General features: G+C 44.5%; 1 protein-coding gene across 4 annotated transcripts in view; it reads left to right on the top strand.

The window, feature by feature from the left end:
- Ppp2r2b (protein phosphatase 2 regulatory subunit Bbeta) overlaps positions 1-27,179 on the top strand; it is a 401,170-nt gene that overhangs the window by 330,597 nt on the left and 43,394 nt on the right. For all 4 annotated transcript variants that reach the window (XM_057788682.1, XM_057788684.1, XM_057788683.1 and 1 more), the window contains one exon: positions 16,767-16,944. In XM_057788682.1, coding sequence (XP_057644665.1) covers positions 16,767-16,944 — 178 coding nt within the window. The remainder of the gene's footprint in view (positions 1-16,766; positions 16,945-27,179) is intronic.

A 27,179-nucleotide genomic window follows, 5' to 3' on the forward strand; every position in this document is an offset into this window, starting at 1 on the left:
GAATGTGAGTATTTGGTGTACATAAATTCAAGGGGCACACACACATGCATATAAATAATAAATAATTTAAAAAGAAAATTCAAATTGGTTAGACAGTGTAGTCAAATGCTCTTCACCCTTCATGTTGTGTATCAAACACTGCACAGTTTGCAGAATGTGACAGCCTGGAAGATTCCAGCTAGAGAAGGGCTAGGACTCAGTAACCTCTCATTTGTGTACAAACTCTGAGAAGTAAAAGTTTTGCACTGCTTCTGGGGTGTTTGAGACAGAACGGACAAAACTGGTGGAAAGAAGTTTCTCCTCCAAAGCAGAGGGCAATCTCTAGCTCTGACAAGCTTTCTGCCCTTCTCCCTCAATATTCCCCAAACCTCGGGTGTGGTTGTACTGTAGGTGTGTCAACGGGGGCTGAGCATCTCCTAGTCAGTTGGTCTCTGTAAGTACAGATAAGGTGGCAATAGAAAATAAACCCACCCAAATCTCTGCAGTAAGTCGAGGTGAGCGGGTCCCTCACTCCATAAAGCCCAATTTGGGGAGAATGTTCTCTCTGAGCCAGGAGAGCTCTGCTGAAGAGTGACTTCTTCAGGCAAGACACTGCAGCCTCCACATCTCCATGAGGGACCCTGGGGTGGTGGCAAGAACAGGCACCTGGGAAGCTGTTAAGAGCCCCTCGGGACTCTGGTTGTAAATCTCCCTTTAAATTCTCTGCCTCTGCTTCCATCTGTCAGTCATTCAAATGCAGTGTTCTCTGTCTGAACCAGTTTACCCTTAGGTCATAGGAGTCACTGTCAAATGTTATGCGTCATGTCTTTATTTTGTGGGCACAGTAAAAAATACAAATAAAGAACTAAAATTTGCAACCCCGCTTATGAGTAGGAGATTATCTTTCCTTAAATAAGGACAAGACAGAAAGCGCTCTCGGTTTCTAGTTTGTCTTGACCACTAAGTTTTTTAACCCCTTCTACATTCTCAGACTCAGGCTCAGGAGATGGCTCAGTCCATAAAGTGCCCACTTTGCCATGGCCTGAGTTTGACCCACCCGCTCCTAAGTGAAAGCCGGATGTGGTGGTGAAAGTCTGTGGTCCTATGATGTCACTGTAACCCTAGCTAGGATGTGACAGTAGAGACAGGCTGAGCCCTAGCTCCCTGGTGGGCCAGTTTAGCCCACTGGTGAGTGCCAGGTTCAGTGAGGGGCCCTGCCTTAGAACATTCAGATGAAGAGTGATTGAGAAAGACGACACCCAATGTCAACCTCTGGCCCAACACACACACACTCACACACACACTCATGCACACATATACATACATACACACGTACACACACACTCACACACTCATGCACACATATACACATGCACACACGCACACTCATGCACACATACACTCATGCACACATATACACATGCACACACGCACACTCATGCACACATATACACATACACACTCATGCACACATATACACATGCACACACGCACACTCATGCACACATACACACACTCATGCACACATACACACACTCATGCACACATACACACACTCATGCACACATATACACACACTCATGCACACATACACACACTCATGCACACATATACACGTGCACACACGCACACTCATGCACACATATACACATACACACACTCATGCACACATATACACATGCACACACGCACACTCATGCACACATACACACACACTCATGCACACATACACACACTCATGCACACATACACACACACTCATGCACACATACTCATGCACACACACATGGGAAGTGATTAGAACTTTTGAAAACTCAAAGGCAACGCTGACACTTGAAGTGTCTTCTAGAATCTGCTCCCACCCTTAATTGGACAATTTTTCTTGGAGGAATGCTTCTGTCCGCATTAGTACTAAGGTGGATTATCATAGAGAAATAGATTTCTCTGTATTTGTGTTTGGTAAGACTGTACCTTCTTTTAATTTCTACTAATTCTCAAATGGAAAGATGCCACAGCACAGGGGAGCTGGCATTAGCTCCTTCTGAGAAAGAAAAAATTATGAGCAGTGGAAGTGGCATATACGTTAAGAGATTAAAATTCCAAACACAGTGTAAACTTAGCTCACCTAAATCTGCAACCTTAGGAAATGAAAATGTCTTCCTATATTTGGTGTCGCAACTCAAGATCTAGGTTTAACTTACTTTTATAATTTAAGCCAAAAAAAAAAATTCCTGCATGCCTATAAATAGAGCTAGAATAGAATGCCACTTAAACTAGCAGTACTTGTGAAGGAAAAAATAAGCAGTTGGGGAGCTTGTTGAGTCAGGCTCTAGAGATAGCATCGAGAATTGTTGTGCTCTCCTCAAGCATGCGTACAGAGAAGGGTGTTCGCCTGCCACCTTCAGAGCAACACCTTACCTTGGTTCCCTTTCTCTCCAACTGCCCTTACTATTTCAGCTAGCAGTCTCTACTTTTGCAATAACAAAGCTTCACACAGGAACAAAGCTTCCTGCCCTTCCACCGTATCTCCCGTCACTAGCAACATCCCTGAGAAACTGTCGAAACCCCTTGCATGCTTTTAGGGCAAGGCTAAGATGTCTCTGACTCTACCCAAGACTTAGCTTGAGTCTGTGCCTCAGCAGTTTGTACATCAGAGCCCAAGCCAGCTATGTACTTTGAGGTCTCTTCAACATCAAAACCAGTGCTTTGTTTTCAGAGGCTTAGAAGAAAAGAATCTTACTTCCTCATTTTCTCCTCCTGAGAAATTTACATCTGCCCCTGCTTCTTGGGATGCCTTTCGTCTTGCACACTGGCGCAAATAATAAGAAAGTGTGTGCCTTTCTTTTGGGCACACACTTAAGGTGTTGATCAATAAATCACCCCCTGCCAAGCTCCAACAGCCTGGTTTCCTCCTTTGCCACTTAAATTCTTCTTTCAGATGGGAAAAGGAGCTCATTATTTTTCTTCTTCACCTCCAGCTATGTCTTTTTTCCTCTCTCTTTGCATATCATTTAACTTAGTTCTCAAGCCCGCCATTCCCATTTGTTCCTCTCAGGGTGTCCCCTTTGTTACCTAGAAGCTAAGGAGACCCTCGGCAGAATCTCATCCCCTTTCTTACTGCACAGGGACATGTGTGGGCTTTGAGGTCACAGAAGCCAGTAGTACAATGGAGAGAAGGCATGACATGGCTTCAGATGCCATGAGTGCTCACTGGGAAAGATGAGACCTCCCAGTAGAATGGCACCTCAGTCTTCTCTGGGTAATAAAGTTTGGCTCACTGAGGGCACTTATCTGATCAGGTGTGTGGGAGAACATGCTTCATGAGGTCACACATGGAAAGCCCATGGGATTAGATGCCATTAGGGAAGCAAGTATCTAAGACACAGCCACGTTTCACTGCATCTGAAGGCCTCAGTTACACATGGAAGAGAGAGGAACCCTCTGTGGCCAGCCAGGCATCCCCACTGTGCAGGTAGAACTTGTCAAACCAGCTCTTCAGTCCCACTTATGAAAACATGCCTGAGTTAGCAATGAACAATCTACCGAGATCCAATATTATACCTGATGAAAATTGCCTTTTGCTTTGCTTTTCTTTTTTTCTGAGACAAGGTCATAACTTCTATCCTGGAACTCATTGTGTAGCCTCCCAAGTGTTAGAATCATAGGGATATGCCACCACACTGGGAAAATATACTTTCTATCAGTAGTTGAAGCCACTGTGTGAACCATCATTTTTGGTAACATGGCGGTCACTTTCCTGTGTTACCAAGTTTCTTAAAGTCTATTATGTTTATACTGGTCTAAGACATAGCCTTAGGAAGCATAAAAAAACCACAGCAACTTGGTCTTCCCATTCCCTTTTTATCATTCTGGTTACACCAAGCCCGAAGACTGGCTCTTGCAATGATAGTTTCAGCCTCGCTCAGAACACTTATAATTTTTTGTTTAATACATAGCTAACTTTAAACTTTAGATCCTTCCCAAATAACTGTATCAACCAGAATTTAAACACAAATTTTTTTCAATATGTTTTTATGATTTTTGACAATTCACATAAAACTTTCATATATATATATATATATATATTACAGTGTTGTAAAATTCCCAGTCAAAATAAATGTAGTAAACTAAAAAATAGATCCATTTAAAGTAAATATTAAGTCACAGCCCGTGTAGAATAGATCAATGGTAAATATCTAAAAAGGAATAGCAGGTATCTGAGGTCTAACAAGCACTGCTGTAGCTGATTTTCAGTTATTGGGCACTTTTAAAAGTCAGTATGCATTACCCCATACCAACTGAGCTAGAGTCTCAAACTGCAGGTCTTGGCAGTCAGTGTATCCTGTGTCTCTCAAATGATTTCAATAAAAGACTGTACTAGAAGTCCCTGCAAGAGAAAATCTTCCATTTCCTTTCCTCTCAAAGTTTTCTGTCTGGACATGTGCTTGCTTGATGGGCTACTAGGTGCATAATGTGTTTCATTTGCAAGTTCACTGCCGTAGTGAGCTTTATCTTTAGAAAAGTTTTCTAAAAATGTGCTGAGAAGCAACTACGTGTGATTCCCTGAGGGCTGTGACTAAGAGGCCCCACCACTGTGGTACTTAGATACTAGTACAAGCTCTTCTATGCTGAGCACGCTCGCTCTCTTTCTATCTCTGTCTCTCCCTCTCTGCTTATGCTTATGCCTATGCCAAATCCCACCTGAATGAATATACTAAAATTGTCATAAGTTTTTGAACTTTTTAAATTTTTAATTATTTGTTTTTGTAAATGTTGGTGACATTGAGATTACTGTCATATCCCACACTATGATGTTAACTAAGTGACTTCATCCCTTACGATCTGACCAAACCCCACTGAGCTTCCCAAGTTTTTTGTATAGTTTATTAGAAATAGTATGTGCTGAACTTCCAGGAGGCAGGGGAGTGTGTTGAAGTGGCAGGTGGTTTTAGAGTGACTGAATTCCAGAAAAGAAAAAAAAAACTCTTACAAAGAGTCCATGCTCCCCCCAGAACAGACATGAGATCCACCTATCTGTCTACGCAGGGCAGTTTGCTGCCTCCCTACCTCATGCTCACTCGGGGACCTCTGCCCACTGGGGACGCAGTGGCAGTGGTTATCAATGCACGCATTTATTTCCCTCTTTCTTGTATGTGCACATGATTAGCCGAATCCACATGTCAAATACACGTGAATGGGACTCAGTGAATAACTCTTATTCCTGGGTTATATATAGGTCCTGTGTGTCCTCAACAGAATGGAACCTGGGTAGAAGTCAGGAGCAGGCATTGAGTTTGGGGAAAATAATTCATGCCCCTCCCTTCAGGAAGAGAGAAATACAGTGAACATTTCAAGTCCTAGGCAATGGCCTCCAACCCACCACCTTTCCTTATAGCTCACCTTTCCCCAAATCAGAGGGCAAAGAAGGGTCAGGATGACTCAGGATATGGATGGTGACCTGAAAACCTTGAAGGGAATAGACACAGGACACTATAGTGGTGAGTGTGAAGGCCTGTGGCTGAGTGTGAAGAGAAGAATCAGCTGCTTGCTAGTAGGGTATGGAAACGTGGCCAGGGTAAAGGGCAGAAGATTTCAGACTCTTAGTGCCAATAAGACTACATTGTTCCAAAAGATGAAATTACCTACGCTTATTCCACCCAGGATGAACTTCCTATTTTGTACAGTTTACCTACATAATATGGTTTATATGGTTTATAATATAATTTTAAAAAGAATGTTACAGGACTGAGGGTGTAACTCAATGGTAAAGCCCTTGCCTAGAATGTTCAAGGCCATGAGTTCAAGCCCCAGAAGAACCACATAAACAAACAGATAGATAGAAATATAGATAGACAGAGTCATTTACATGAAAGGGGTTCATTGAACTTCTAAGATTGGGATAAAATTTGTGAGAGATAACTGGGCGCATTGCTTGAAGAAGACTAAAGGTAGTTGTAAGCAACATTCCAAACAAACATAATTTCTGCCAAAGGAGCATTAGGGAGAAGTGACCCTGGGAATGGTGCTGTTTTAAAGATGGAACCTGGAGGTCTGTCTTAGGACTCTCACAGTGCTCAGCACTGTCAGCAGGATGGAGAGCCTGCACAGAATGAGGAATGCCCTGCTAACTGTAACAGTGGGATTCATTAGGCTGGAGGGAAACTAGGGAGAAAGAAGTGGGGAGATCACAGAAAACAGTGTATAGTAAGTCCAATGGTACCAAGGGCTTATGGGAGTGTCTGACCCTTCCTGTCTTCTGCTTGGCATGGCTCTTCCTGTCCCCGCCCCATGCTGATGGTGCTGACAGTTGGGGTGTGCAAAGCAGCTCTTAGCTCACAGGAATAGGGGTGTTGTGCTCATTACAGGGTTCAACTTTCCCCCAGGGAGAGGCGAGTGCACGATGAAGTAAGCTTATGATGTCATTTTATTTGTTTGTGTGTATACATGTGTGTGTACATGCATGTGTGCAAGTCCACGTGTGGAAGTCAGAGAACAATTTAAGTAGTTCCTTCTCTCCATCCATTCTGCCATGTAGGTCTTAGAGATCAAACTAAGATCTCCAGCCAAGGACCTTTTCCTGCTGAACCTTCTGTGAGATGCAGTCTTACTTTGTTGATCAGGCATTGTGGGTAACCGCTGATTGCTCAGACTCCCAGAGACTAGGGCTATAGGCCAGAGTGACAAAAACTAAGAATTCTATCCTGTGAGTTATTAGATATGATGATTTTTCTTCTTTTTATAAATGTAATGAGTAATTTTGATAGATAAGGTAACCAAATAAATTGAAACACTTATGCCAAATAAAAACACTTTCCTAATTTAATAAACTCACCAAGGGTAAGCAGATTTTTATTACTGTATATGTCTGAGAAATAAGCAAAGTGGAGCAACAAAAAGCATTTATAGAAAACTCAGTTTGCACTATTACTGTTGTAAACTGTTTTTATAAATATTTTGTAATTCTTTGAGAATGCATGTGTTTTTTATATTACCTCCAAGTTCTCCCCTTGACTCCAAGATCCACCCCCCCACACACACACTTTCCTAGTCCTCAACTTTGTGTTCTGTTTCTTTTCCCCTTCCTTTCCTTGTATATTAGAAAAGGAAAATACGTTTATAGCAACAAGTCAGGCAATAACATAGAGGCTCTTCCCAGGTAAGAATGTTACTGCTTGGAGTATGAGCATTTCTGTACTTCCCCCTGCTTCTGCCTTCCCATGTTGTTATAGCAGCAGGGGGGGGATACAGTTCTTATATTGCCCACACCACTTAGCTCTACAAATAACCCTCTGAGCCAATTCGTCTTCTTTGAGATGGTAGCCATTCTAGTGTCTAGGTAGACCGTGATTTATGCAGCCTCTTCTCCCAAGGAATCTAGATTTCAATAGATTGTGATCATACCTAACAATGGAAGCTGGTATTCTCCAACAAATTTTTTTGGTCAGGTGCTGAATGACAGTTTCCATTTAAGAAGGACTTTCTAAAGTTAAAAGTTACATTCTTTTTTTTTTTTTAGCATCTACTTCTGACTTTTTGTTATTGTTGTTGCAGTTCTTTCTCGGCTGGCCAGTGGCAGAAGTTTTCAACCTGTGGGTCGCAACACACTTGGGGGTTGAACCACCCTTTCACAGGGGTTGTCCAAGACCATCAGAAAACACAGCTCTTTACATTATGATTCATAAAAGTAGCAAAATTATAGTTATGAAGAGGCAACAAAAATAATTTTATGGTGGGGGTGTCACCAAAACATGAGTCACTGGATTAAAGGGTCACAGCATTAGGAAGGCTGAGAACCACTGCTCTCACCTCTGGTGAGAAGATCATCTTTGCCTTTTCCTTTTCAACTTCCAGGCGGCATAGTTCACATTAAGGGTCACCCCAGGGTCACCCCAGCCCAGTGCCTGAATGCTTTCAGCTAAGAAAATGAAGCAACTGTTATAAAACTGTAGCTACCCTCGTTATAAAACTGTAGTGAATTCCGAGCAGGATCTGCCATGTAGATTCTTTATGAATAAAGATTTTAAAAGGAATCTGACCCATCTTTTGCAAGATTGAGGGTTTTAGAGACTCTTGCTGGCTGCTGCTATATTGGCATACCTATAATGTCTGGCTCTCTCTTCCTATGAATTTTCTGTGTATATCTTCAATTTATACTTTTATTGAGTTATTCGCTTTATTGCCAGTTCTTAGGAACTCATTATATATAACAATAACTCTTTCCTATTTTATTTATTCTTTGATAATTTCATATGTATATATGGGTATAAGGCATGTTGATCATGTCAACCCACCATCCCTTCTTCATCACCTCACAGGCCCTTCCCCTACTCCATGTCCTTAATCATTTTTATATTTCATGAATGAGCTCCTTGTGCACTCATAAAAATAATCAGTAAAAGTTTCTTTCAACAATAACAAAAAAACCCACCAGTATAAAACATTTGTATTGGGAGGGTCAGAATACTTGATTTCATTATTTTTTATTATTGTCTGAGAATTCCATGCATGCGTATAATGAAATATAACCATATACATACTGTTTCCCTTCCTAACTTCATTTTGTCATTATTATTATTGTTAGTAGTAGTACCACCCATTGAGTTCAGCTAGTGCTGCCTACATATGTCCAGGTGCAGGGCCAGCCACAGGAGCATGGGGAACCTATCAGTGGCCACACCCTCGAACACAAGTGATTCTTCTTTCCCTACAATGCCAATAACGTCTCAGTAAAGGGCAGGGCTTGTGGGGGGCAATCTCTCTCTTTTGACTGGCTGTGGCAATCATTTTAAATACCCCCAAAAGGCTTCTGCTAAGTGGTGAATATTTGGGAATTCTTCCCTTTAGTCCCAAGATCATTAGTTCCCAGCTGTGCGTCTACACAGGTTACCTGGTTTAGGGGTTTGGTTTTTAAAATACCAGTCCTTGAGTTCCATCTCTCAGGCATGGTGACTTAACTTTCTGATGGCGAGGCCCAGACATCAATTTTAAACAAGAATGCTTACTGGATTTGAGTATGCAGCCAGAACCAGGAAGTGGATCATTCAACCCTGGGAGTTAACTGGGTCCTGTGGGACAGGCACCAGTGATCACTACTACCACCTGCAGGTGGGAGGCAGAACTGACACAGCTCAGCTCCAAAGGGCTCTACAAGCTCAGATCTAAGAAAGGTCCCGTTTTCAAGGTATTGGCAAAATATCTTTGTATGTATGTGGGCCTTCCTTGTGTAAATGACTTCCCAGGGAAATTGGCTGGCAAGATTTGTCAAGTTAGTATTGAATTTGCATTTATACCATTGATTCTGCATCTTCTGTAGTCATAAATAGCAGACAATAATATGATACTGCTCAAGGCCTGGTATCTCTAGCCACCACATATTCATTGACTATTTATCCTAATAACAAACATCACTGGATTTTATAATCCATGTGAGAGGTAGAGGCAGTTTCTGCGACGAATCTTAACCAAACTCATCCAAAACAAAGCCACTACCTCTCCCTACCCACCCTTCCCCAGCTACGTGTTAATTGGAATTGCCTTGCTCTGTAATGTTTCACGATGTTTCCTCCTTCATGTGAGATTATACAGTGTGTAACATTGAGGGAAATAACAGAGGAGGCAGTCATCAGGGAAACACGCTTTGAAAGGCAGTGATGCTGGCAGAACATGGAAATGTCTGGGGGAAAAGAGCACAGAACTGGCAGCGGCTGAAGCTTCTGCACGAAGTGGTAATTAGATGGCAAGTTTATCTTCTGAGGGGAAGGTGCTTCTTCTCCCTTCTCCATACACTGAAAATGTGAAATTGTTGTTCTGCTGTGACAGTCACCTTTGATGCATCGAGTTTCCTTCATATATATGTATAGATACATACATATTTATACATCTATCTATTCCACCAGGCATTAGTGAGGGATGTGATCCATTCTCTGCCAATAGGAGTTAAATCTCTAAGAAATAAAGATAAAGAAAAGATGGATGATAGATGGATAGATAGATAGATAGATAGATAGATAGATAGATAGATAGATAGATAGATGTGGATCTATAGGATATAGGTAATACGTGTAGATACATAGGTATATATAAGTAAATGTTAGTAAATGTATGTGTGCTTATATATGTGTGTTACGTGTGCACATGTATTGTAATTCACGCCAGGACTTTGCACATACAGAGCACGTGGACCCTCACTGATTTCTGTCCCCAGGCCTGAGCTGAAGCTTCTGCAGCCTGTTGTAAGCTGACACAGGTTTTCCTCTGTCTGCTCAGCTTACACTGTATCTCAGAAAGTCTCCCTCAAGAGTTCAGCTTCTCCATTTCAGAACCATTGGCATTCTAGTCTGGGTAATTCTCAGTGATGGTCTTATGTCCACTGTGCAGCAAGTTTAGCAACATCTCTGGCTTCTGCTCACTAATGCCAGGAGTATCCCCTCAGCTACTCCAGAGCTGTCTCCAGACATCACCTAATGGCCGAGTTAAAGTCCCCAAAAAGACCGGCTGACTTAAGAACTGGGGTGCTCTGGAGAGAGTGAGCTTCCCCTTCTTTCCAAACAGCTTACCTGATCCCCTAATCTAAATTGGGAACTTTGTTTTTTTCTCTCTCTCTCATGAAAAGTCAGTGTGGAGTGAGTGACAGACTGTAACAATACACTTGCCTGAGACATGAATGTCTTTCTTTCCTATTGCACCTCCAGTTCCACAGTATAATCTGTTTTGTTCACTCTGTACACATATTGCCTGGCGCAGTGATTGGCACTTAATAAGTATATGTCAAATGAAAGGATTATTTAATATCCTGAAGCACAAAGCCTGACTTGGTCCGAAGGGGTTTTGTTCTGGGGACTTATTTCAGTCTATACAGCAAAGCCTATAAAAGAAGAAATTAGGGCCATATTGAGGCTGTTGAAGGGTGTGAGCAGGGAAGTCTAAAAATTATATTATTTGGATAGGATTCCTGGGGGTTTTTGGCGGGGTGCTGTTGATTGGCAGGTTCATTCTGGAAACAACAGCTCTGATATGTCATCAGAAGCCGAGCCAACCTGTCCCTCCTGCTTCCCCAACCCACCCACCAATTCACAGAGGAAACAAGGCTTTGACCAGAGTGAGACTTGATGCTCCATCGGTTCTCTGAGGACCAGAAGGGACGTGACATCAGAGACAGCCCACGAGGCCTCTTAATGCTCCTTTTCATGTTTAAAAATGGAATTAAGATGCATAATTTTTTAAATGAAAAATGACTGACTGGCATTCTTCCCACCAAAAATGGGGAGTAATTTAATTTGTTAGTGGCTTATTTTATTTGACAGTCTTTGTACAGACTCGATTTGGTTTGTTACACTGAATTACCCTTTAATGGCGGGTACATCATGCCAGACTCTACCCCCCCAGGTGGGTTTGATAATTGGACAAGCGTCCATATTGTTCAAGGTTTCATAACAATGAGAATAGAGGCTCCTCAGCAGTGTGAACAGGACTGCTCCTCCCAGCTTCCTGAGCGTCCTCACCCTGACCGTGGCATCTTCTCTAGCTCCTCTCTGCTCATTGCATCCTCTCCAATCTCATGGTTCTCTGATGCCTTGTACATGCTTCAGCCTTGGTGAATCTGCATCCATGGGTCCCCTGCCTCATGTCCTTCAGCCTAGGCACATCTGCATCCATGGGTCCCCCTGCCTCGTAACTTCTGGCATCTGCTCACATGGCACGCTTCAGAGCTACCTTCCTGGAGAAGCTGTGTCATATAGCATAAGAGAAACATACAGACAGAAGCAAACTTGACTGTGTCTGCCCTGAGGCATGCCTGATAAGGAGAAGAGATCTAATTGTGTTTGTTGAGTGACTAATTAAGCTAATGGCCCAACTCTCAGGAGTACATACACTCCCCCATAGCCCCCCTTCTAGTCCATCTTGAGTCTCTCCTTTCTGAGTCTGCTACCACCTCCCTAGGAGATACCTCCTAAGAAGTTCCCACTGAACTCCAGTACAGCTCAGCACTCCTTCCTCGAGTATCCATGCAGCCTGGTACAGAACCAGGAGGATAGAGAGTCAGACTGACTCCTGATTTAAGGAGTACACGTCTCTTTACTCTGCCTTGAGCCAGCTGTGTAACTTTAGATTAATTGCTCAACCATTCTGTGCTGCACCTTTCTTATCTGCCCCTTGGGGGATCATGAAGATAAGATCATCCACTGATAACTGGCTTACGTGTTTAAAACATTCCAGGCAGTAGATATGGGGGTGTCACTTAATGTGGGGTGTTCATAGAAGGTCTCTCTAAGAGGGTACCACTGGAAAGGGGAATTGACTAAAGTGGCTCTCCGTAAGCCTATATGACAGGTCAGACACGGGCTGCCCCTCGTCTGTAGTGGGAGTTGCGGGCTGCGTTCCTGCCGCCCCAGCTCCTGGGCCGCCTGGCTAGCTTATGCCCCAAAATAATTACACGGAAACTGTATTCTTTTAAACACTGCTTGGCCCATTAGTTTCAGCCTCTTATTGGCTAGCTCTTACATATTATCTAACCCATTTCTAATATTCTGTATAGCACCATAAGATGGTGGCTTACCGGGAAAGATTCAGCATGTCTGACCTGGTGGCTTGCTTCATCGCATCTGGCCCTGAGAGGAGCTGCCCTGCATCTCATCTGCCCCTGAGAGGAGAGGAAATGGCGTCTAAGCTCACTTCCTCTTCCTCCCAGCATTCTGTCCTGTTTACTCTGCCTACCTAAATTCTGCCCTATCAGATGGGCCAAAGCAGTTTCTTTATTGACCAATGAAATCCCACATCACTCGTCCCCAGGGAAATCCATCAGTGGATATACTAGCCGGATGCCAGGTGTCGGGGATAAATGGGATTGGGTTGGTCTCTCCCAGTATCACGTACACAAGTGTGTGAAAATACTCACATACACAAGCAGCCTCAGGAAGACACTGGACCTGAGCAGAGGAGGAGGGATACAGGCTGACCTAGAGAGGATACTGCTGCATCCCAGCTTGGGTCACTCCAGGTGCAGCGCCTCCGCAGCTGCCAGGAAGCCTCTGATGAAAGCTTCAGCTCAGTTAAATGGTGCCAGGCCTGGCTGGGCATTTGCTCATGGTTCCAGCACTCGGAGGCTAAGGCAGGCAGATCACAGGTTCAAGGCCAGCCTGGGCTACAGATCAAGGTCTTATTCTCCCAACATCTAAAGCTAAGCTTGCTCTCTCTGTGACACTGGGCTGCATCCTCCCCTATAGGGTGGCAAATGGAGCCCCTTCCAAGGCTGGCTCCAGGGAAGCAGAATGAGGTCATGGATGGGGTGGAGTTGACACCTGGGGTTCTGAATACCAAGGCTGGCTCACAGCACAGGAAGGCTGCCAGAACAGTACTCACCAAAGAAAGCCCAAACATCACCTGTCACTCTTGAAATCATGCCCCGCTCTTCTCCCTGCATGGTCCCAGAAGGAATAATCAGACCATGCAGAAATCATGGTCTTAACATGGCTGTCTAATCTGCCCATCTGGTCCTTCCTGAACTGCAGAGGGTCCTCCTTAAGACACCATCGTGGACAGAGGACAAGCCTTTACCTGAACATAAGAATGATTCAGGGACTCCCCCACACATATAGTCATGCATACATACACAGACATACACGCACATGCAAACACCCATGCGTGCGTGCGCGTGCACACACACACACACACACACCTACATCCTTTATCTATGCAGAGCATCAGAGAGCTCCATCCCCAGACACCTGCTCTGAGCCCTTCCCCATTAGACGACCCATCATAGATTGTGTCAGCCTGCATTAGCAACCAGGCTCATCACATTAGGCAGCAGCCTGGGCTGGCAGCTACTACTTTGAAATGCCTCTTTATCCTGTTGTCACGCTCTCTTCTGCATCAGACACAGCCACAGGAGCAATCTGCAGACCCAGTGCAGACATGAAGGACCAGGTTATAGGGCAAGGATTTCACAGAAGCCTGACAGATCCCAGTGTCCTGGGCCCTGGTGCCTGGGTGGTACTCAGGCCTCTCTAGGGAGCACTGAAAGGCTCTAAAGTGTGAGCATCCTTATGACCAACTGTAAAAGTGTAGGTGCTGTGTGTTCCTGAAAACACACAAAATAGATGCCCTGTCCATTTACTGTAAAAACTGGCGATGGCTGTGGTGATATCATGCACACAGCATGGTGTGACATCTATAATGCCTCTCTTCTACAAGCCTTCCTGGCTATTTATCCAGGTCACTAACAAAGCAATGGCCAGTCCTCGCCTTGTGCAGTGTTCCTGCCCAGTGCAGATGAGGAAAGAACTCTCATCTTTGTAGTCAGATGGGTCCTGAGATCAAATCCCATCTGTGCCTTCTCATATCTGGGTCACCTTGGGACAGTAACTTGACCTCTGCATTCTGTTTGTAATCCTACTGTGTGTTGGTACCTGTTTCACGGTTGTTGAAAGAATCATCTGGGAGTCTATGTGAAGAGTGCCTGGTCAGGCACTGATGCTTCAGTAGTTAGTTCAGGACCAAGTTCATGGGGGAAGTTTATTTTTATCCATTGTGAAACTTCAGCTCACATAAGCCCTCAATGGGTGTTCACTCGTGCACACCTACCTGTGAAAGCTGGAGCTCAGCACCCCTGTACCTCCTGAAAGGTCTGATCAAAGCTTGACCTTGCTCATGTCTAGGTCATCACAAACACATTCATTATTTCAACCTTCTTGATGTAGACAGAGCCCCTTCTTGTAGCTTACCCCCAATCTACCCTGTCACCTTTGCTCTCACAGTGGGCTCTATCACCATCCCGGCTTCAACCCCCTTTCTGCTGACCTGGGGACTCACACTCCTCTTTCATGTTCCCACCCACTCACCCAGTCTCAGGAAGCCTCTCAAGACCCACTATGCCTTGTGTCTCCTCCCTGGGGCACTTGCTCAATTGCTGTGTGATCTTTCACCCCACCTCCACCCCTTCCCCACCGCCAGCTATGGCAGCCATATGATGGTGAGGCAGGGATCCTGAGTGCTTACCAGGTGAGCCCTTGGGACTTTGTACAAGGCTCAGTTGGTGTTGCTGAAAGAGTGCGTGGGATGGGGAGTGACTACCTCAATAAATCCCCATGACCATCCTCAAAAGGAAGAGGACAAAGCAGGTTCAGTCAATGACCAGATCATGGAGCACATACCAGCCCATCAGTCGCGGTTATTTGTGCTCAAAGTGGATGCCTCCTACTCTCCCACAAAACAATTATCCATGCCTGGCATATGAGACCCAAGAGACCAACTGGCCCCTCTATCCTGGCACACAGAAGACCCCAACACTGGCTTCTGGGACCCAGCATCTCTTTTGTCTAGCCCTTATTCCATCTGTGTGTTCTCAGAGCTGTTCATGTGCACACACATGCACACGCACACACACACACTCACACACACACACACACGAGCCTGTGAACAACTCCAAGTCGGGGCTGGGAGAACTCTGCCTTCTAGCAGGTGCTGTCAGGTGACTACCAATGGGCTTAGGGCCCCCTCTTCTTGCATCCTGGGGTGATGTTCATCCAAAAGCTAGTCTTAATCTAACCCCTGTTGTCACACCAGCCAGGGCTCCTCCAAGAGTCTTTGTGAGGGAGGAGAAGATCTTTGTGGCTCTTTGTCTCCTTGTTTCTATCTAAGAGCTCTTCCTGTGCTCTGTAGTTTAGCTTGTTTGGGTCTTTTCTAGAAGAGTGTGTCTTTGTTCGCATTTTCCTGAGAGAACTTTTCTCTCTCTCTCTCTCTCTCTCTCTCTCTCTCTCTCTCTCTCTCTCTCTCTCTCTCTCGGTGGCCTAGCTCCCCAGCCCACCATGAAGAAAACACTTACTGACATTGCTCTCCTCAGTCCTTCAGTAAACACTTCCGGAATACCTTCTAAATTTCAGAAAGAGTGACCAGATAATTTACTGTCCAAATGGGGGCCAGTTTGAATATGACACTAGCTAACTCATACTCATGGACAATAGGTGTGTAAACAAAGATGCTCCCAGGCCATCCAGGATGCAACAAACACTCGTATACTATCGGCTCATTTTGGGTCACTAGAGTCTTGGGTGGTGGAAGGCTTTCCTATAAATGTCCCACAAAGGTTAAGAGTAAAACTAGGAGGGAACCCAGGCCACTAGGGGCAAGATGTAAAAACACAAGAAAGATGAATGGAGGCTGAAGATAAATGACAGATTCCTAAGATTTTTCCCACAATCTCCTTCCTGAATGGATTTCCTGTTTAAAAAAAAGAAAGAACGTACATACTACCAACACTAAATGGACTCAGAAGGTTGGGTTTATGTGTGTAAATGTGCGCATGTATATGCATGCATATTTGTGTGTGTGTGTGTGTGTGTGTGTGTGTGTGTGTGTGTGTAGCAATAATAGCCAAAGAAGAGGTCATGAATTTGAGACAAAGTGAAGACAGGGCGGGTAGAAATGATGTAAACACAGCACTCATATTTCAAAAAATAAAACGTTTAAATTAAAAAAAAAAGGGGGAGGGGGAACAGACTGGGAGTGAGAGCTTAGAAGACTATGTTCCCACAATAAAATCCGAGTCCCCCTGAAGGGCGCTGGGGAAGTATTTCAAGTTTATAAAGATGTGATGTCACCGTTCCCTATCCCCCAGTGCCAGATGTCAACATCTGCAATGCCCAGAATGTAGTGAGAATGGCAACTGGCTTCTGTCACTCTTGGCTTCAGGGTTGTGACTTACTGTGTGGTGGTAAGGGCACAGCATGACCCATTTCCTACCAAAAAGAGACTTCTGTCCTGAGCACTATGTCTCTCTCATATCCTAGGTACCCGTCCTGAGACCCATGGACCTGATGGTGGAGGCCACCCCACGAAGAGTGTTTGCCAATGCGCACACATACCACATCAACTCCATATCCGTCAACAGCGACTACGAGACCTACATGTCTGCTGATGACCTGAGGATTAATCTGTGGAACTTTGAGATAACCAATCAGAGTTTTAGTATCCTTTCCTTCCAAGCCAATAGCCTATTGGTCTGACTCAAGGGTATCCAGGTAGGAGTGGGCAGGGGAGAAAGAGGTAAGGAAAAAAACATCAAAATGGAAATGCCTGGCAACTTTGAAGGAAAATCTTAAATTGTGGGCACAGCAGCAGCACTAGCTCTGAAATGTAACTTAAAATCATTTCTTTACACAGTAAATAATGGCCCCAAAGCAGCTTGACATGACAATCCTAATGCGACTGAGGATATAGGTCCAAGACACCAGGTTTGATCCCAGCACCTCAAACAAAACAAAAACTATAAGCGTTATTATCTTTCACTTAACTCAAACTGGGAAAAGTCAAAATGATTCCTGAGTGTCTGTGCAAGGCCAATGTTTGACATCATTATATTCATCTTGTATTTAGTGATAGCTGTTCTCAACCTGTGGGTCACGACCCCCAGGACCATCAGAAAACTCAGCTATTTACACTATTCATAACAGTAGCAAAATTACAGTTATGAAGTAACAATGAAAATGATTTTATGGTTTAAGGGTCACCACGACATGAGGAACTGTATTAAAGTGTCCCGGCATTAGGAAGGTCGAGAGCCACTGGTCTAGCGTGTGCCCGTCCAGTCCATCCTAAACCTGACTCTTAGTTCTAGTTCCTAACTCAGTTCATGCTCTCAGCCCTTAGGGAGTTGAGTTCTGGCTCCCAGTCAACCTTGATTCTGCCCTTCAGTTGCCGGCTTCTGCCATCCCAATCCTGCCCATCCCCGAGCTGTCCACAGTGAACCTTGGACAGCTGAGATGCCTCCATCCCCACTCCTACCTACACTCACTGACACGGGCCACCCTTGTCTCTTTCCTCTATGGGTGCCTGATTCCTCTCCTTCAGCACACATGCCCTGCCTATCAGTTACTGTGTGACCCACATGACATCCTGACTGTGCACCCAACACTCCAGTAACTTTCCAGTGAACTGAAAACTCTAAGTTGTTTCCCAGGGTCTAGAAGATTCCACACCATCTGGGCCTGACTCCCTCTGACACCTGTCATGTCGCTCTTGCCTCACCCACTCTGCTCAACCAGAGAACCATGTTTCTATTCCCAGCTAAGCTTTGCTCTTCCTCTTTCTGCACCTGCTGTCCCCTCTATCTGGAAATGTGTCCCCAGAGTTCTTGATTCCAGTCTCAATCAAATCTACCGTCTCTACAGAGACTAGGCTCCCATTAGTTCCCAAGTGGCTATATTCTTGCTGTCTTCATCACGCTCACTGGAACTTGAAATGTTTTAGCGTGTGCGTTTTTTAGTTTGCACCCATGTCGTTTTCATGAGAACAGGACCCCCGAATGGCCCCTTGCTATATTCCAATGGATTCAGCATTCTGTACCTGAAAGCTACTGCACACAGCGAGAGTGGCATCATCGTCAGTGGTCAGAGTGGACCTATAGGAGACTCTTCACTATGAAGCCTAGCTTGGAAATTTAACTTGCAAAGTGTTAAAGCCGAGCTGAGGGAATGGGTTCGTTGGTAAAGTGTTTGCTCAGTAATCGCGAGAACCTGAGTTTCATCCCCAGAACTCAGGAAAAAGAAACCAGATGTGACAACACCTTTTTATAATAGCAACACTAGAGAGGCAGAGGGAGGTACACTCACTCTCCAGCCTTCCTAGCCTATTGGTAAGTTATAAGCCTGGAGGAGGTCCTGTCTTTTTGAGGTGTGGGGGTCCTCTGAAGAGCAACAGCCACACACGAATGCAACTCACATATACAGGAAAGGATATTTGTGCAAGGGTACACAGCTCATTAGCCACTACCACAGAGACATCCTATAGTCCCTGGAAGTTCTTAGGAAAGGTGCCCATAACCAGGTTCTACCATAGAGATACATTTGGAGACACTGAGAACTGGTCTTTGGGACTGTGACTGGGTAGCTCTCATTAATCCCAGAACAGACATGACACACTGTTTGGGCCGGAGATTAGCTGCGTCTGACTGCAGAGTTCTCCTGGCAGAGCAGCTGCTGATAGAATGAATGTAGATGGCAGTCGCCTTTCCCTCCTCACATCTATTCCGAGAACGAGGAATCTGCCTGCGCTCAGCCAGCTGTCACTCTGAGCTTATGCTTCCCCAGCCTAGGTGGCATGTTTTCTGAATTTTGCCTCCAGGCTTTCAAGAGGGAAAGGAACTTTCTCAGGCATTTGGGGAGACAGATGCCTTGGGGAGAATGCAAAGGGGACATATTAATAGTGCCGCTTAGGTTCTCTTCTGCAGATGTGTGACAGCCTGCCAGATGCTGGCATACAAATGAGACCTTAGCGCTCACCCTTACCGCTGCCATATGTAAAATAATCACTGTCATCATGTGGGTGATGATAACTGATATCTATATACTGCCTTTCAGCCAGACTGCCCCCGGGCAGGAAGGTGTGCAAACCAAGGCCCTTTTGCCTCTCAGCACTGAAGTGTAGCTACCTCTGGAGCAGGCAGAGGCCCTCTTCCACAACATCCTCAGAAAAGTATCAAGAACAACCCTTGTCTTAAATACCTCCTGTTTAGCACCTTCTTCTGTTATGCCTTTTATCGACCAGAGGCAGGAGCATGGCTTGGCATGCCTGGGGTGGCAGGCAAGATGCTTCATAGAAATACATGGACCGTTTTCATAACAGTAGAGGCAGAAAACTCGCATCCTGTGAGGTCACAGATGCTGAAAATTCCACTTAAATCACACAGTATACATCCACAATTAACTCAGTAAGACAAGTAGCAAGGAAGTCTGTCTGGGGACACACAAGCACAGCACTGATGTCATAGCTCACAACACAGGATTTAGAGTCTGACAAGAACAGAGCTCTCACCCAGGCCCACCTCTTTCTGACTGTCAACCTTCTCACAACATGCCTTTTATTTACCCAGCCTCCCATTCTCCACTTCATCCTCCGGAGGGAAGAACACTACCAAAGGACTGTGAGATGGTGAAACTGACTCCCCCCCCACTCCCCCCTTGCACACACACACACACACACACACACACACACGCACGCACGCGCTTCGAGAAATGCCTTACTAAGTAAATGATCATGTTGATTTTCCGTTGACTTAGTGGCTACTCCTGAATCTAATGATATTTTAACTACCGTCTGTAGGGCCTGCTGCCCCATGGTCAGTGCTCCGTTGATCAGGCCACAGCCTGGCAGGATTTCTGTTCCTGCTGGCACTGACTCTGCTGCTGCCACCAAATGTAGTTTTTAACTAAGTCTGTATAGTTCTGTTCGCCATAAAGACTGAGGAGTCAGATATTGGGGTAGAAACCTGGTAGCTCAGAGAGGCAGAGAAGCAACCAGCTGACCATTCTTTTCACGTTTCAGAGAGAATGGACGTCTCTCCATCCATCCCAAACCAAAACACTGTAAATCTCTAAGGCCCTCCCTACTCCTTCCTGTGTGTCTCTCTATCCATCTTCCTGGACCCTCTGTACTCTCTATGGCTAATTCTTGTCAACTAGTCATTGACTCTGCCCCCTCAGCCAATATTGATTTTATTAACACAGTCTCAGGAGTCACAGTGTTGTCAAATATTCCACAACAGATCAGTATAACAAAGTCTGATAAAAGTTATGCTTCTTGTTGAAGAGATTTAAAAAAAAAAAAAAAAAAACACTAGAGAAGATGACCAGTGATTTCTACTCTGTCATTGTCTAGATCGCTCTCAATTCTACATTCCTCCTTTGACTCTAGAATTGGTGATATTTATCAAATGTTCCTCCTTATAATCTAATCAGCATCCATTTTCAGAGTGTCTGAGGTCTAGGGCCTCACATTTAGCACCAGGTAGGAGCATGCCCGTTCTAAACCTTTGTGTACCTGCCCACAAGCCCACTCCATCCACAGGCACCCAGGCCATCCCAAATAATGGGTCCTTTCTTAAAGTGAATAAAATGATCTTGATGCGTCAGGACCCCATTTCTAGGTTAGTAATTTTTTAGAGCAAAAGGTGGCCCTGGGCTTTAATAAGCGAAGTTTGCTCTTAACACATTGCTTCTCTGGGAACAGGGAGATGGTTCAGTGGGTAAGAACACTTGAGGACCTGAGTTTGAATGCCCAGCTTAAAAATTGCACATGACTATAACCCCAGCCCTGGGGTTTAGGGGTGACAGAAATAGGCAGATCTCAGGGGCTCGCTTGCCAACTATCCTAGCCAAAATAGGGAGCTTCAGGTTCAGTGAGAGAATTTGTCTCAAGAGAACACAGCAAAAAATGATAAATGAGGACAGCCAATAACCTTTTCTGGCTCCATGTTCATTCATAGACTTGCATCCTGGACACATATATACATGCATCCTAGACACACACATATGCATGCATGCTGAACATACATTCCCAACACATACACACACATGTTACTATTTCTTTTTGAAAAGTGTGTTATACACAGATTCCTTTGAATTCTTTGTTGGTCAGGAGAGCTAAGAATTGATCAGCCAATGAGTTTTATCTTGTAAAATCGCAAACACTGGGGCCAGGTTGTGTGTCAGGCACTGCACTAAACCTGACAAAAGAAAAGAGAAAAAAAAACAAAATTGAACTTTCAGAATGACACGATACAAATAATAACACCAATATGTATTTCATTGTGAACTGAGACAAGCTCTTTAAGAAAAAAGAATTTAATTCTTCAAATACATTTTTAAAAAACCAGTTTGGGACTAGAAAATGAAGGGGACTTTGCTGAGGAAGTGACCGTTAAATTGAGATATTCAGAGAGAGACTATAAGCTAACTTGGGCAAGGAGGTGTGGAGGTATTTGCCTAGTGCACACCGAGGTCCCTCTGGCAGGAAGAATTCTAAGCAGATGGCCATCCCTGGACATAGACTGGAAAGCTTAGGCAAGGATGCTCCTTGTATAAGGATGCCTCTGAAAGAAAAAACCTGAATATTTTTACTAGATCCCAGCATCTTCATAAGGTAGCTTCATTTGTCACCTCGCCCCATTCAGGATGCACAGAGCATCCAGCTTCTAGTACAACACTTGGTCACATCCTGGACAGTTGTCTCCCTTTTAGATTAAAGGGTCAGGGCTACACAAGCCTCGGGGAGGACACGGAAGCCAGATACAGCAACTCCCTGTTTCTTAAGATGTCCTTCATCCCACCATGGGAGGAAATGTCTGAGGTTTCTGTCCTACCCAGTTCCCGCAGTCGTTAAGTCCCAAAAAAATCACACAGAGGTCTACATTAGTTATAAACTGATTGTCCCATTAGCTCAGGATTCTTATTAACTCTTATAATTTATATTAGCCCATTATTCTTGTCTATGTTAGCCATGTACCTTTTTCGGCGAGGCAGTTACATCTTGCTTCTTCTGTGGCTGGGTCATGACTGCAGAAGAAGCTTTCCTCTTCCTATAATTGTCATTGTCCCACCTCTACTTCCTGCCTGGTCACCCTGCCTATACTTCCTGCCTGGCTACTGGCCAATCAGCATTTATTTAAAATATAATTGACAGGATACAGACCATTGATCCACACCAAGCAAAGGCACAAATTAATTTTAGGCTGGAATTTTATAAAAAATGAGATCACACCTCCCCCTTTTCTGGTACTGGTATCAAGCTTCATGCAGGCTAAGTAAATGTCTCACCACCACTGAACTGTATCCCTGGTCCTGAAGAGCATCTCTCTAATGACAAGCCTGGCACATAGCCTGCTTGTGCTGAGGCAGCACCCACCCTCATGTTGAAAGCCACCCTGGAAGGTTTCCCCATGCCAGTTGCCTTATTTGTGTAGACACTAAGCCCCAATTTCAGAGGCTACCCTCATGGTACCTAGTCTCTCTCCTCCAGAGGTGCACCTCTTGGGCCTCTTCTAGTTGAGACAGACAACAGGAGTTGGGCCGTATGCCTCTCTTGGACTGCTCAGTTCCCACAGAGCAGGGTGGTAGCCTAGCCATTGAACTGTGTCTTCACTGTTTGAGATGGGGTCCCACTTTGAAGATCCTCCTGCATCAGCCTCCTGAAATTCTGGGGTTACAGGTGTGCACTCCCCACCTGACTCAGTACTGAAGACTGCATTAGACCTGAACCCAGTAATGTCTCCCAAATGTGCATAATCTTGATTGGTCATTTGCTATCTCCATCCCTCAATTCTCTCATCGATAAATAGAAATAATAAGACACCTGTCTCAGGAGGTCATTGTGAAGGCTGCATGAACGGTCCTATGCATTACCTAGTGTAGGGTGAAGGTTCCATGTGTGCAGCTGTTATTCTGAAGATCATATTCTCAATCTACTTTTCTTTCTGCTATGCTGTCTTGTACTTTCCTCTCCTCAGACAACCAAAGGTTATAGAATTCACATTCCACCAGCTTGGTGACTTGATCCATTGACCCGTGGTGACTACCATGGTCTTTCTGCTCTTGATAATGTAAAGATGCTTAGAAGAGACCCCCAAGTCACAAAAATGAGTCCCGTAAATGCCATAAGCATTGCTGAGCACTTCCTAAGCAAACTGAGATGGCACGAAGAGTCCAGCTCCATCCCCTATATCATGGCCTGTAGTCTGGTGGGTGAGTGGGATAGAGTTCACTTGGAGAACTGGGATGAATGGAACTGGGGTGAATGCAGAAAAAAGATGAGTACTGGGAAGGAGGGGTTAAGACGCTAGTGGTGACCTTTGCCAGTGTGTTGTCCTTGTAGGTGTAACGCTAGCCAGGCAAGTGCCACCCATGTTTGAGATACAGAGTCAGGGATGGAAAACCACAAGCAGGCGGAACCCTGCAGGCATGAGCGGAAGGTGGTCCACAGGCAGCAGTCAGGAGGGAAGACTGGGGAGTGATCTGAGCTTTCTCTTAGTGGACCGCCCTTAGCAGGCACTGGCCTCAAACTTGCTCTGCAGCAAAAGTTGATCTTGAGTTTCTGATCTTCCCACCTTTACCTCCCTGTGCCAACACTCCTAGTCCATGCAGGGCTAGGCTCAAACCCAGGACTTTGCGGCCCTGAGCCCACTATTCAATGTCTTTCAGCTAGGCCATATATGGGATGCACACCTTTAAGCCAGCACTTGGGAGGCAGAGGTGGGAAAATCTCTGAGTTTGAGACCAGTCTCTTTTTTTTTAGCATTTTTTTTTTTTTAATTTTTGAGACAGGGTTTCTCCGTAGCTTTTGGTTCCTGTCCTGGAACTAGCTCTTGTAGACCAGGCTGACCTCAAACTCACAGATCTGGGATTAAAGGCGCGCACCACCACCGCCCAGCGAGACCAGTCTTATCTACAAAATGAGTTCAAGGATAGCCAGGGCTACATAGAAAACGCCTCTCTCAAAATAAGTAAATAAATGCCTTCCAGACAGACCCACATTACATAGTCTCCTTTCTGATTAACTTAGATTCAACTGATTAGGGGGTCTTCAGTTTTATCTATAAAATCCCTTCATGGCTACACTGAGGTGGAGTAAGTGGGTAAATGACTGGGCCTGTGCACATCACTTTCTTCCTTTCGTCTTTGAACTTTCTAAAAAAAATATCCCTTATAACTGAGACTAATCTGAAACAGGAGAAGGGGAATCCCAAGGTCAATTTAACAACGCTAGCATTCCCCAAAGCCATCAAAGTAAGTGTTAACAGAAAGACACACACACACACACATACACAGCCTTTGAGGGAAGACAAGTCTAAGGGTTTTTGAGCCTATATGAAACACCAAGTGTGTGTTACAGATACATGCCATCTCTTGGAGTTCCTTCATCTTTCTTTATTTTAGTTTACTAATACAGGGTCTCACTGCATAGCCCAGGCTGGCCTAGCACTCAGTCTCTCAATGCCATGGCTCCTCCTGGAAGCCATGATTACTGGTATATGCTACCACACCCAGAAACTTTTCCTCTGTATGCATGAGTTTCTATGTTCATGATCATCTGAGATTCTATAACTGACCAGATCTGAGGTTTAAAATGTTATCAGCCTGTCTCCAAGTCATCTGATACAGTAAAATCTATATTCAGCCATGCCAATGAACCAAACACATACTATGTGGCATGTCTCCTCTGGGATGCATAGACAGGAAGAGTCCCAGCAGCTGGACAGTTTCATGATGGAAACAATGCCTGAACAGAATCTTGGATCATGAATTTTTTAAACACAATTCTGGACTTGTTGACTCTGCGGTATGGGGCTCTCAAGAACTCCCCAGTCATAAAGGGTATTGCCGCTAATGTCTTGTGAAGCAGCCTGTAGACTTATTGTGACATCATACATCTCAGTCAGCCCCTCAGCCTGAACCTGGCATTTGGCAAATACTCCATGGATATTGGTACATTGGCTTTTTAAACTCCTAAAAGGTGTCTATTCCCTGAAGCCTGCTTCAGAAATCACCAGTGCCTTACCAGTGATTTCAGCTGACAAAATTAGGCGCTTTGTGATCATTGCTTAATAGCCAAGGATCAAACTTGAATCTTAAAAAAAGTAAAAGCAAAGATCGCATGATAACATGTGTCCCCTGAAAGGGGGTACAATTGTAATAAGCTCAGAGTTCAAAGCCAACATTCAACTATTTCCCCACTTCAGAAATGAAGACTTTCTATAGCATGTAGACAGCCTCAGCTGCTTTGAAAATCCAGTAACCTCGACCTGTAAATGTAGCATGTCCTATATGTGTGTAATGACTCTGCAAGAATCTTCCTCAACTTTCTCGTTCCTGCCTGGTTTATCCAGGGCTTGAGGAAAATAGTTGTCAGTATCAGAATAAACAGTGCAATGGGACAGAGGCACGTGTGGACAGCCACTTTGACCCCAAGATGCTGCCTGGAAATGGTTTTCATGGATACATGTACTACCTTTAGAAAACGGGGTTCTGTCCAATATGAAAATTATTTAAATAATTTCTCTCCATTATCTCTTCTAATAATTAAAATCCTTAGAGGTTGTTAATAGGATTCTATTCATCTGAAGGCAAATAAATTGAACCCCAGAGAGATAAAGTGACTTTCTCAAGTTCTCTCAGTTAAACAGAAGGAATGAAATTGGTCTCCCAGGCACGTTTGTTCCAAACACGGTATTTATCAGTGTTTTCTTGAATTCTACCCCCAGAGCTCGGGGTGTGTCTCAGCTCTCAGGGATGGCTCTAAGCAAAGGTTGTTTTCTTGGTTTAATAGGACACAGTCATGGTAGAGGTCTTGGAAGATGAAATCAAATAACCAATAACCTCACCACTGATTTTGCCTCTCAGTTGTGAGGACGCCAGCTAATTCAGCTGTATCAGTTAAGGGGGAGAAGGTAGCAGGGAGAAAAACTAAGAAATTCAAAGTCTTGATTTGTGCCGGGCGGTGGTGGCGCACACCTTTAATCCCAGCACTCGGGAGGCAGAGGTAGGCGGATCTCTGTGAGTTCGAGGCCAGCCTGGTCTACAAGAGCTAGTTCCAGGACAGGCACCAAAGCTACAGAGAAACCCTGTCTCGAAAAACCAAAAAAAAAAAAAGTCTTGATTTTTTAGGAGCCTTTCTTCTATTCAGCCTGGAATACTTCACCTCTCACTCCCCACCACACACACACACACACACACACATATGCACGCACATACTCACACAGACACAGAGAAAAAGATAATGATAAAAAGAGGCCCTCCCTCTCTTTCTGCTTTCCAGTGAGCACTGCCTAAGGTAACTGATTTACCTTGTCTGTCAGCCACAGTCCCATTATTATAGACCCTGCAGACGGGGATTGTTCCCACTTTGGTCACCAGCCTATCCACCGTACCCCACAGATCACCAGCACATTGTTCACCCTCAGGAATGGCATGAATGAGTAGATGGGTGGACTCCAGTTGCTCATAGGTGACGCTCTCTCTGACTTTGGGACCTGTTCTCTCTGCAAGACGTGGCCAGCTTTCCTGTCTAGTTCTTATGCTCTTCTTCATCATATATTCTTAAACGACCAGACTGTAGTATATATTTTATATCCAATTTTCCTAACCTGATATACGATCAGCATAAAATCTGTCTTAAATATTATTATACTCTAAAATCTTACCATTTCATTGAAGGAAAATGGGAGAATGGTACAGATATGAAAAGACAAACCACTCACAGATGTCCCCTCACTGACAGTTCCCCACAAGCAGCTCCATGTCCCTCCTGCCTTGAAGCTCATCCTTTTCAGGTATAGGCTTAAATGGCATTAGGTTCCTAAAGTAGAATTTTGTATACAGTGGGGACTTTTTTACATACTTGTACATTTCACTGCAAAAATAAATTAATAGCAG

Source organism: Chionomys nivalis, chromosome 14 (genome assembly GCF_950005125.1).
Source record: "Chionomys nivalis chromosome 14, mChiNiv1.1, whole genome shotgun sequence".
Lineage (NCBI taxonomy): Eukaryota > Metazoa > Chordata > Mammalia > Rodentia > Cricetidae > Chionomys > Chionomys nivalis.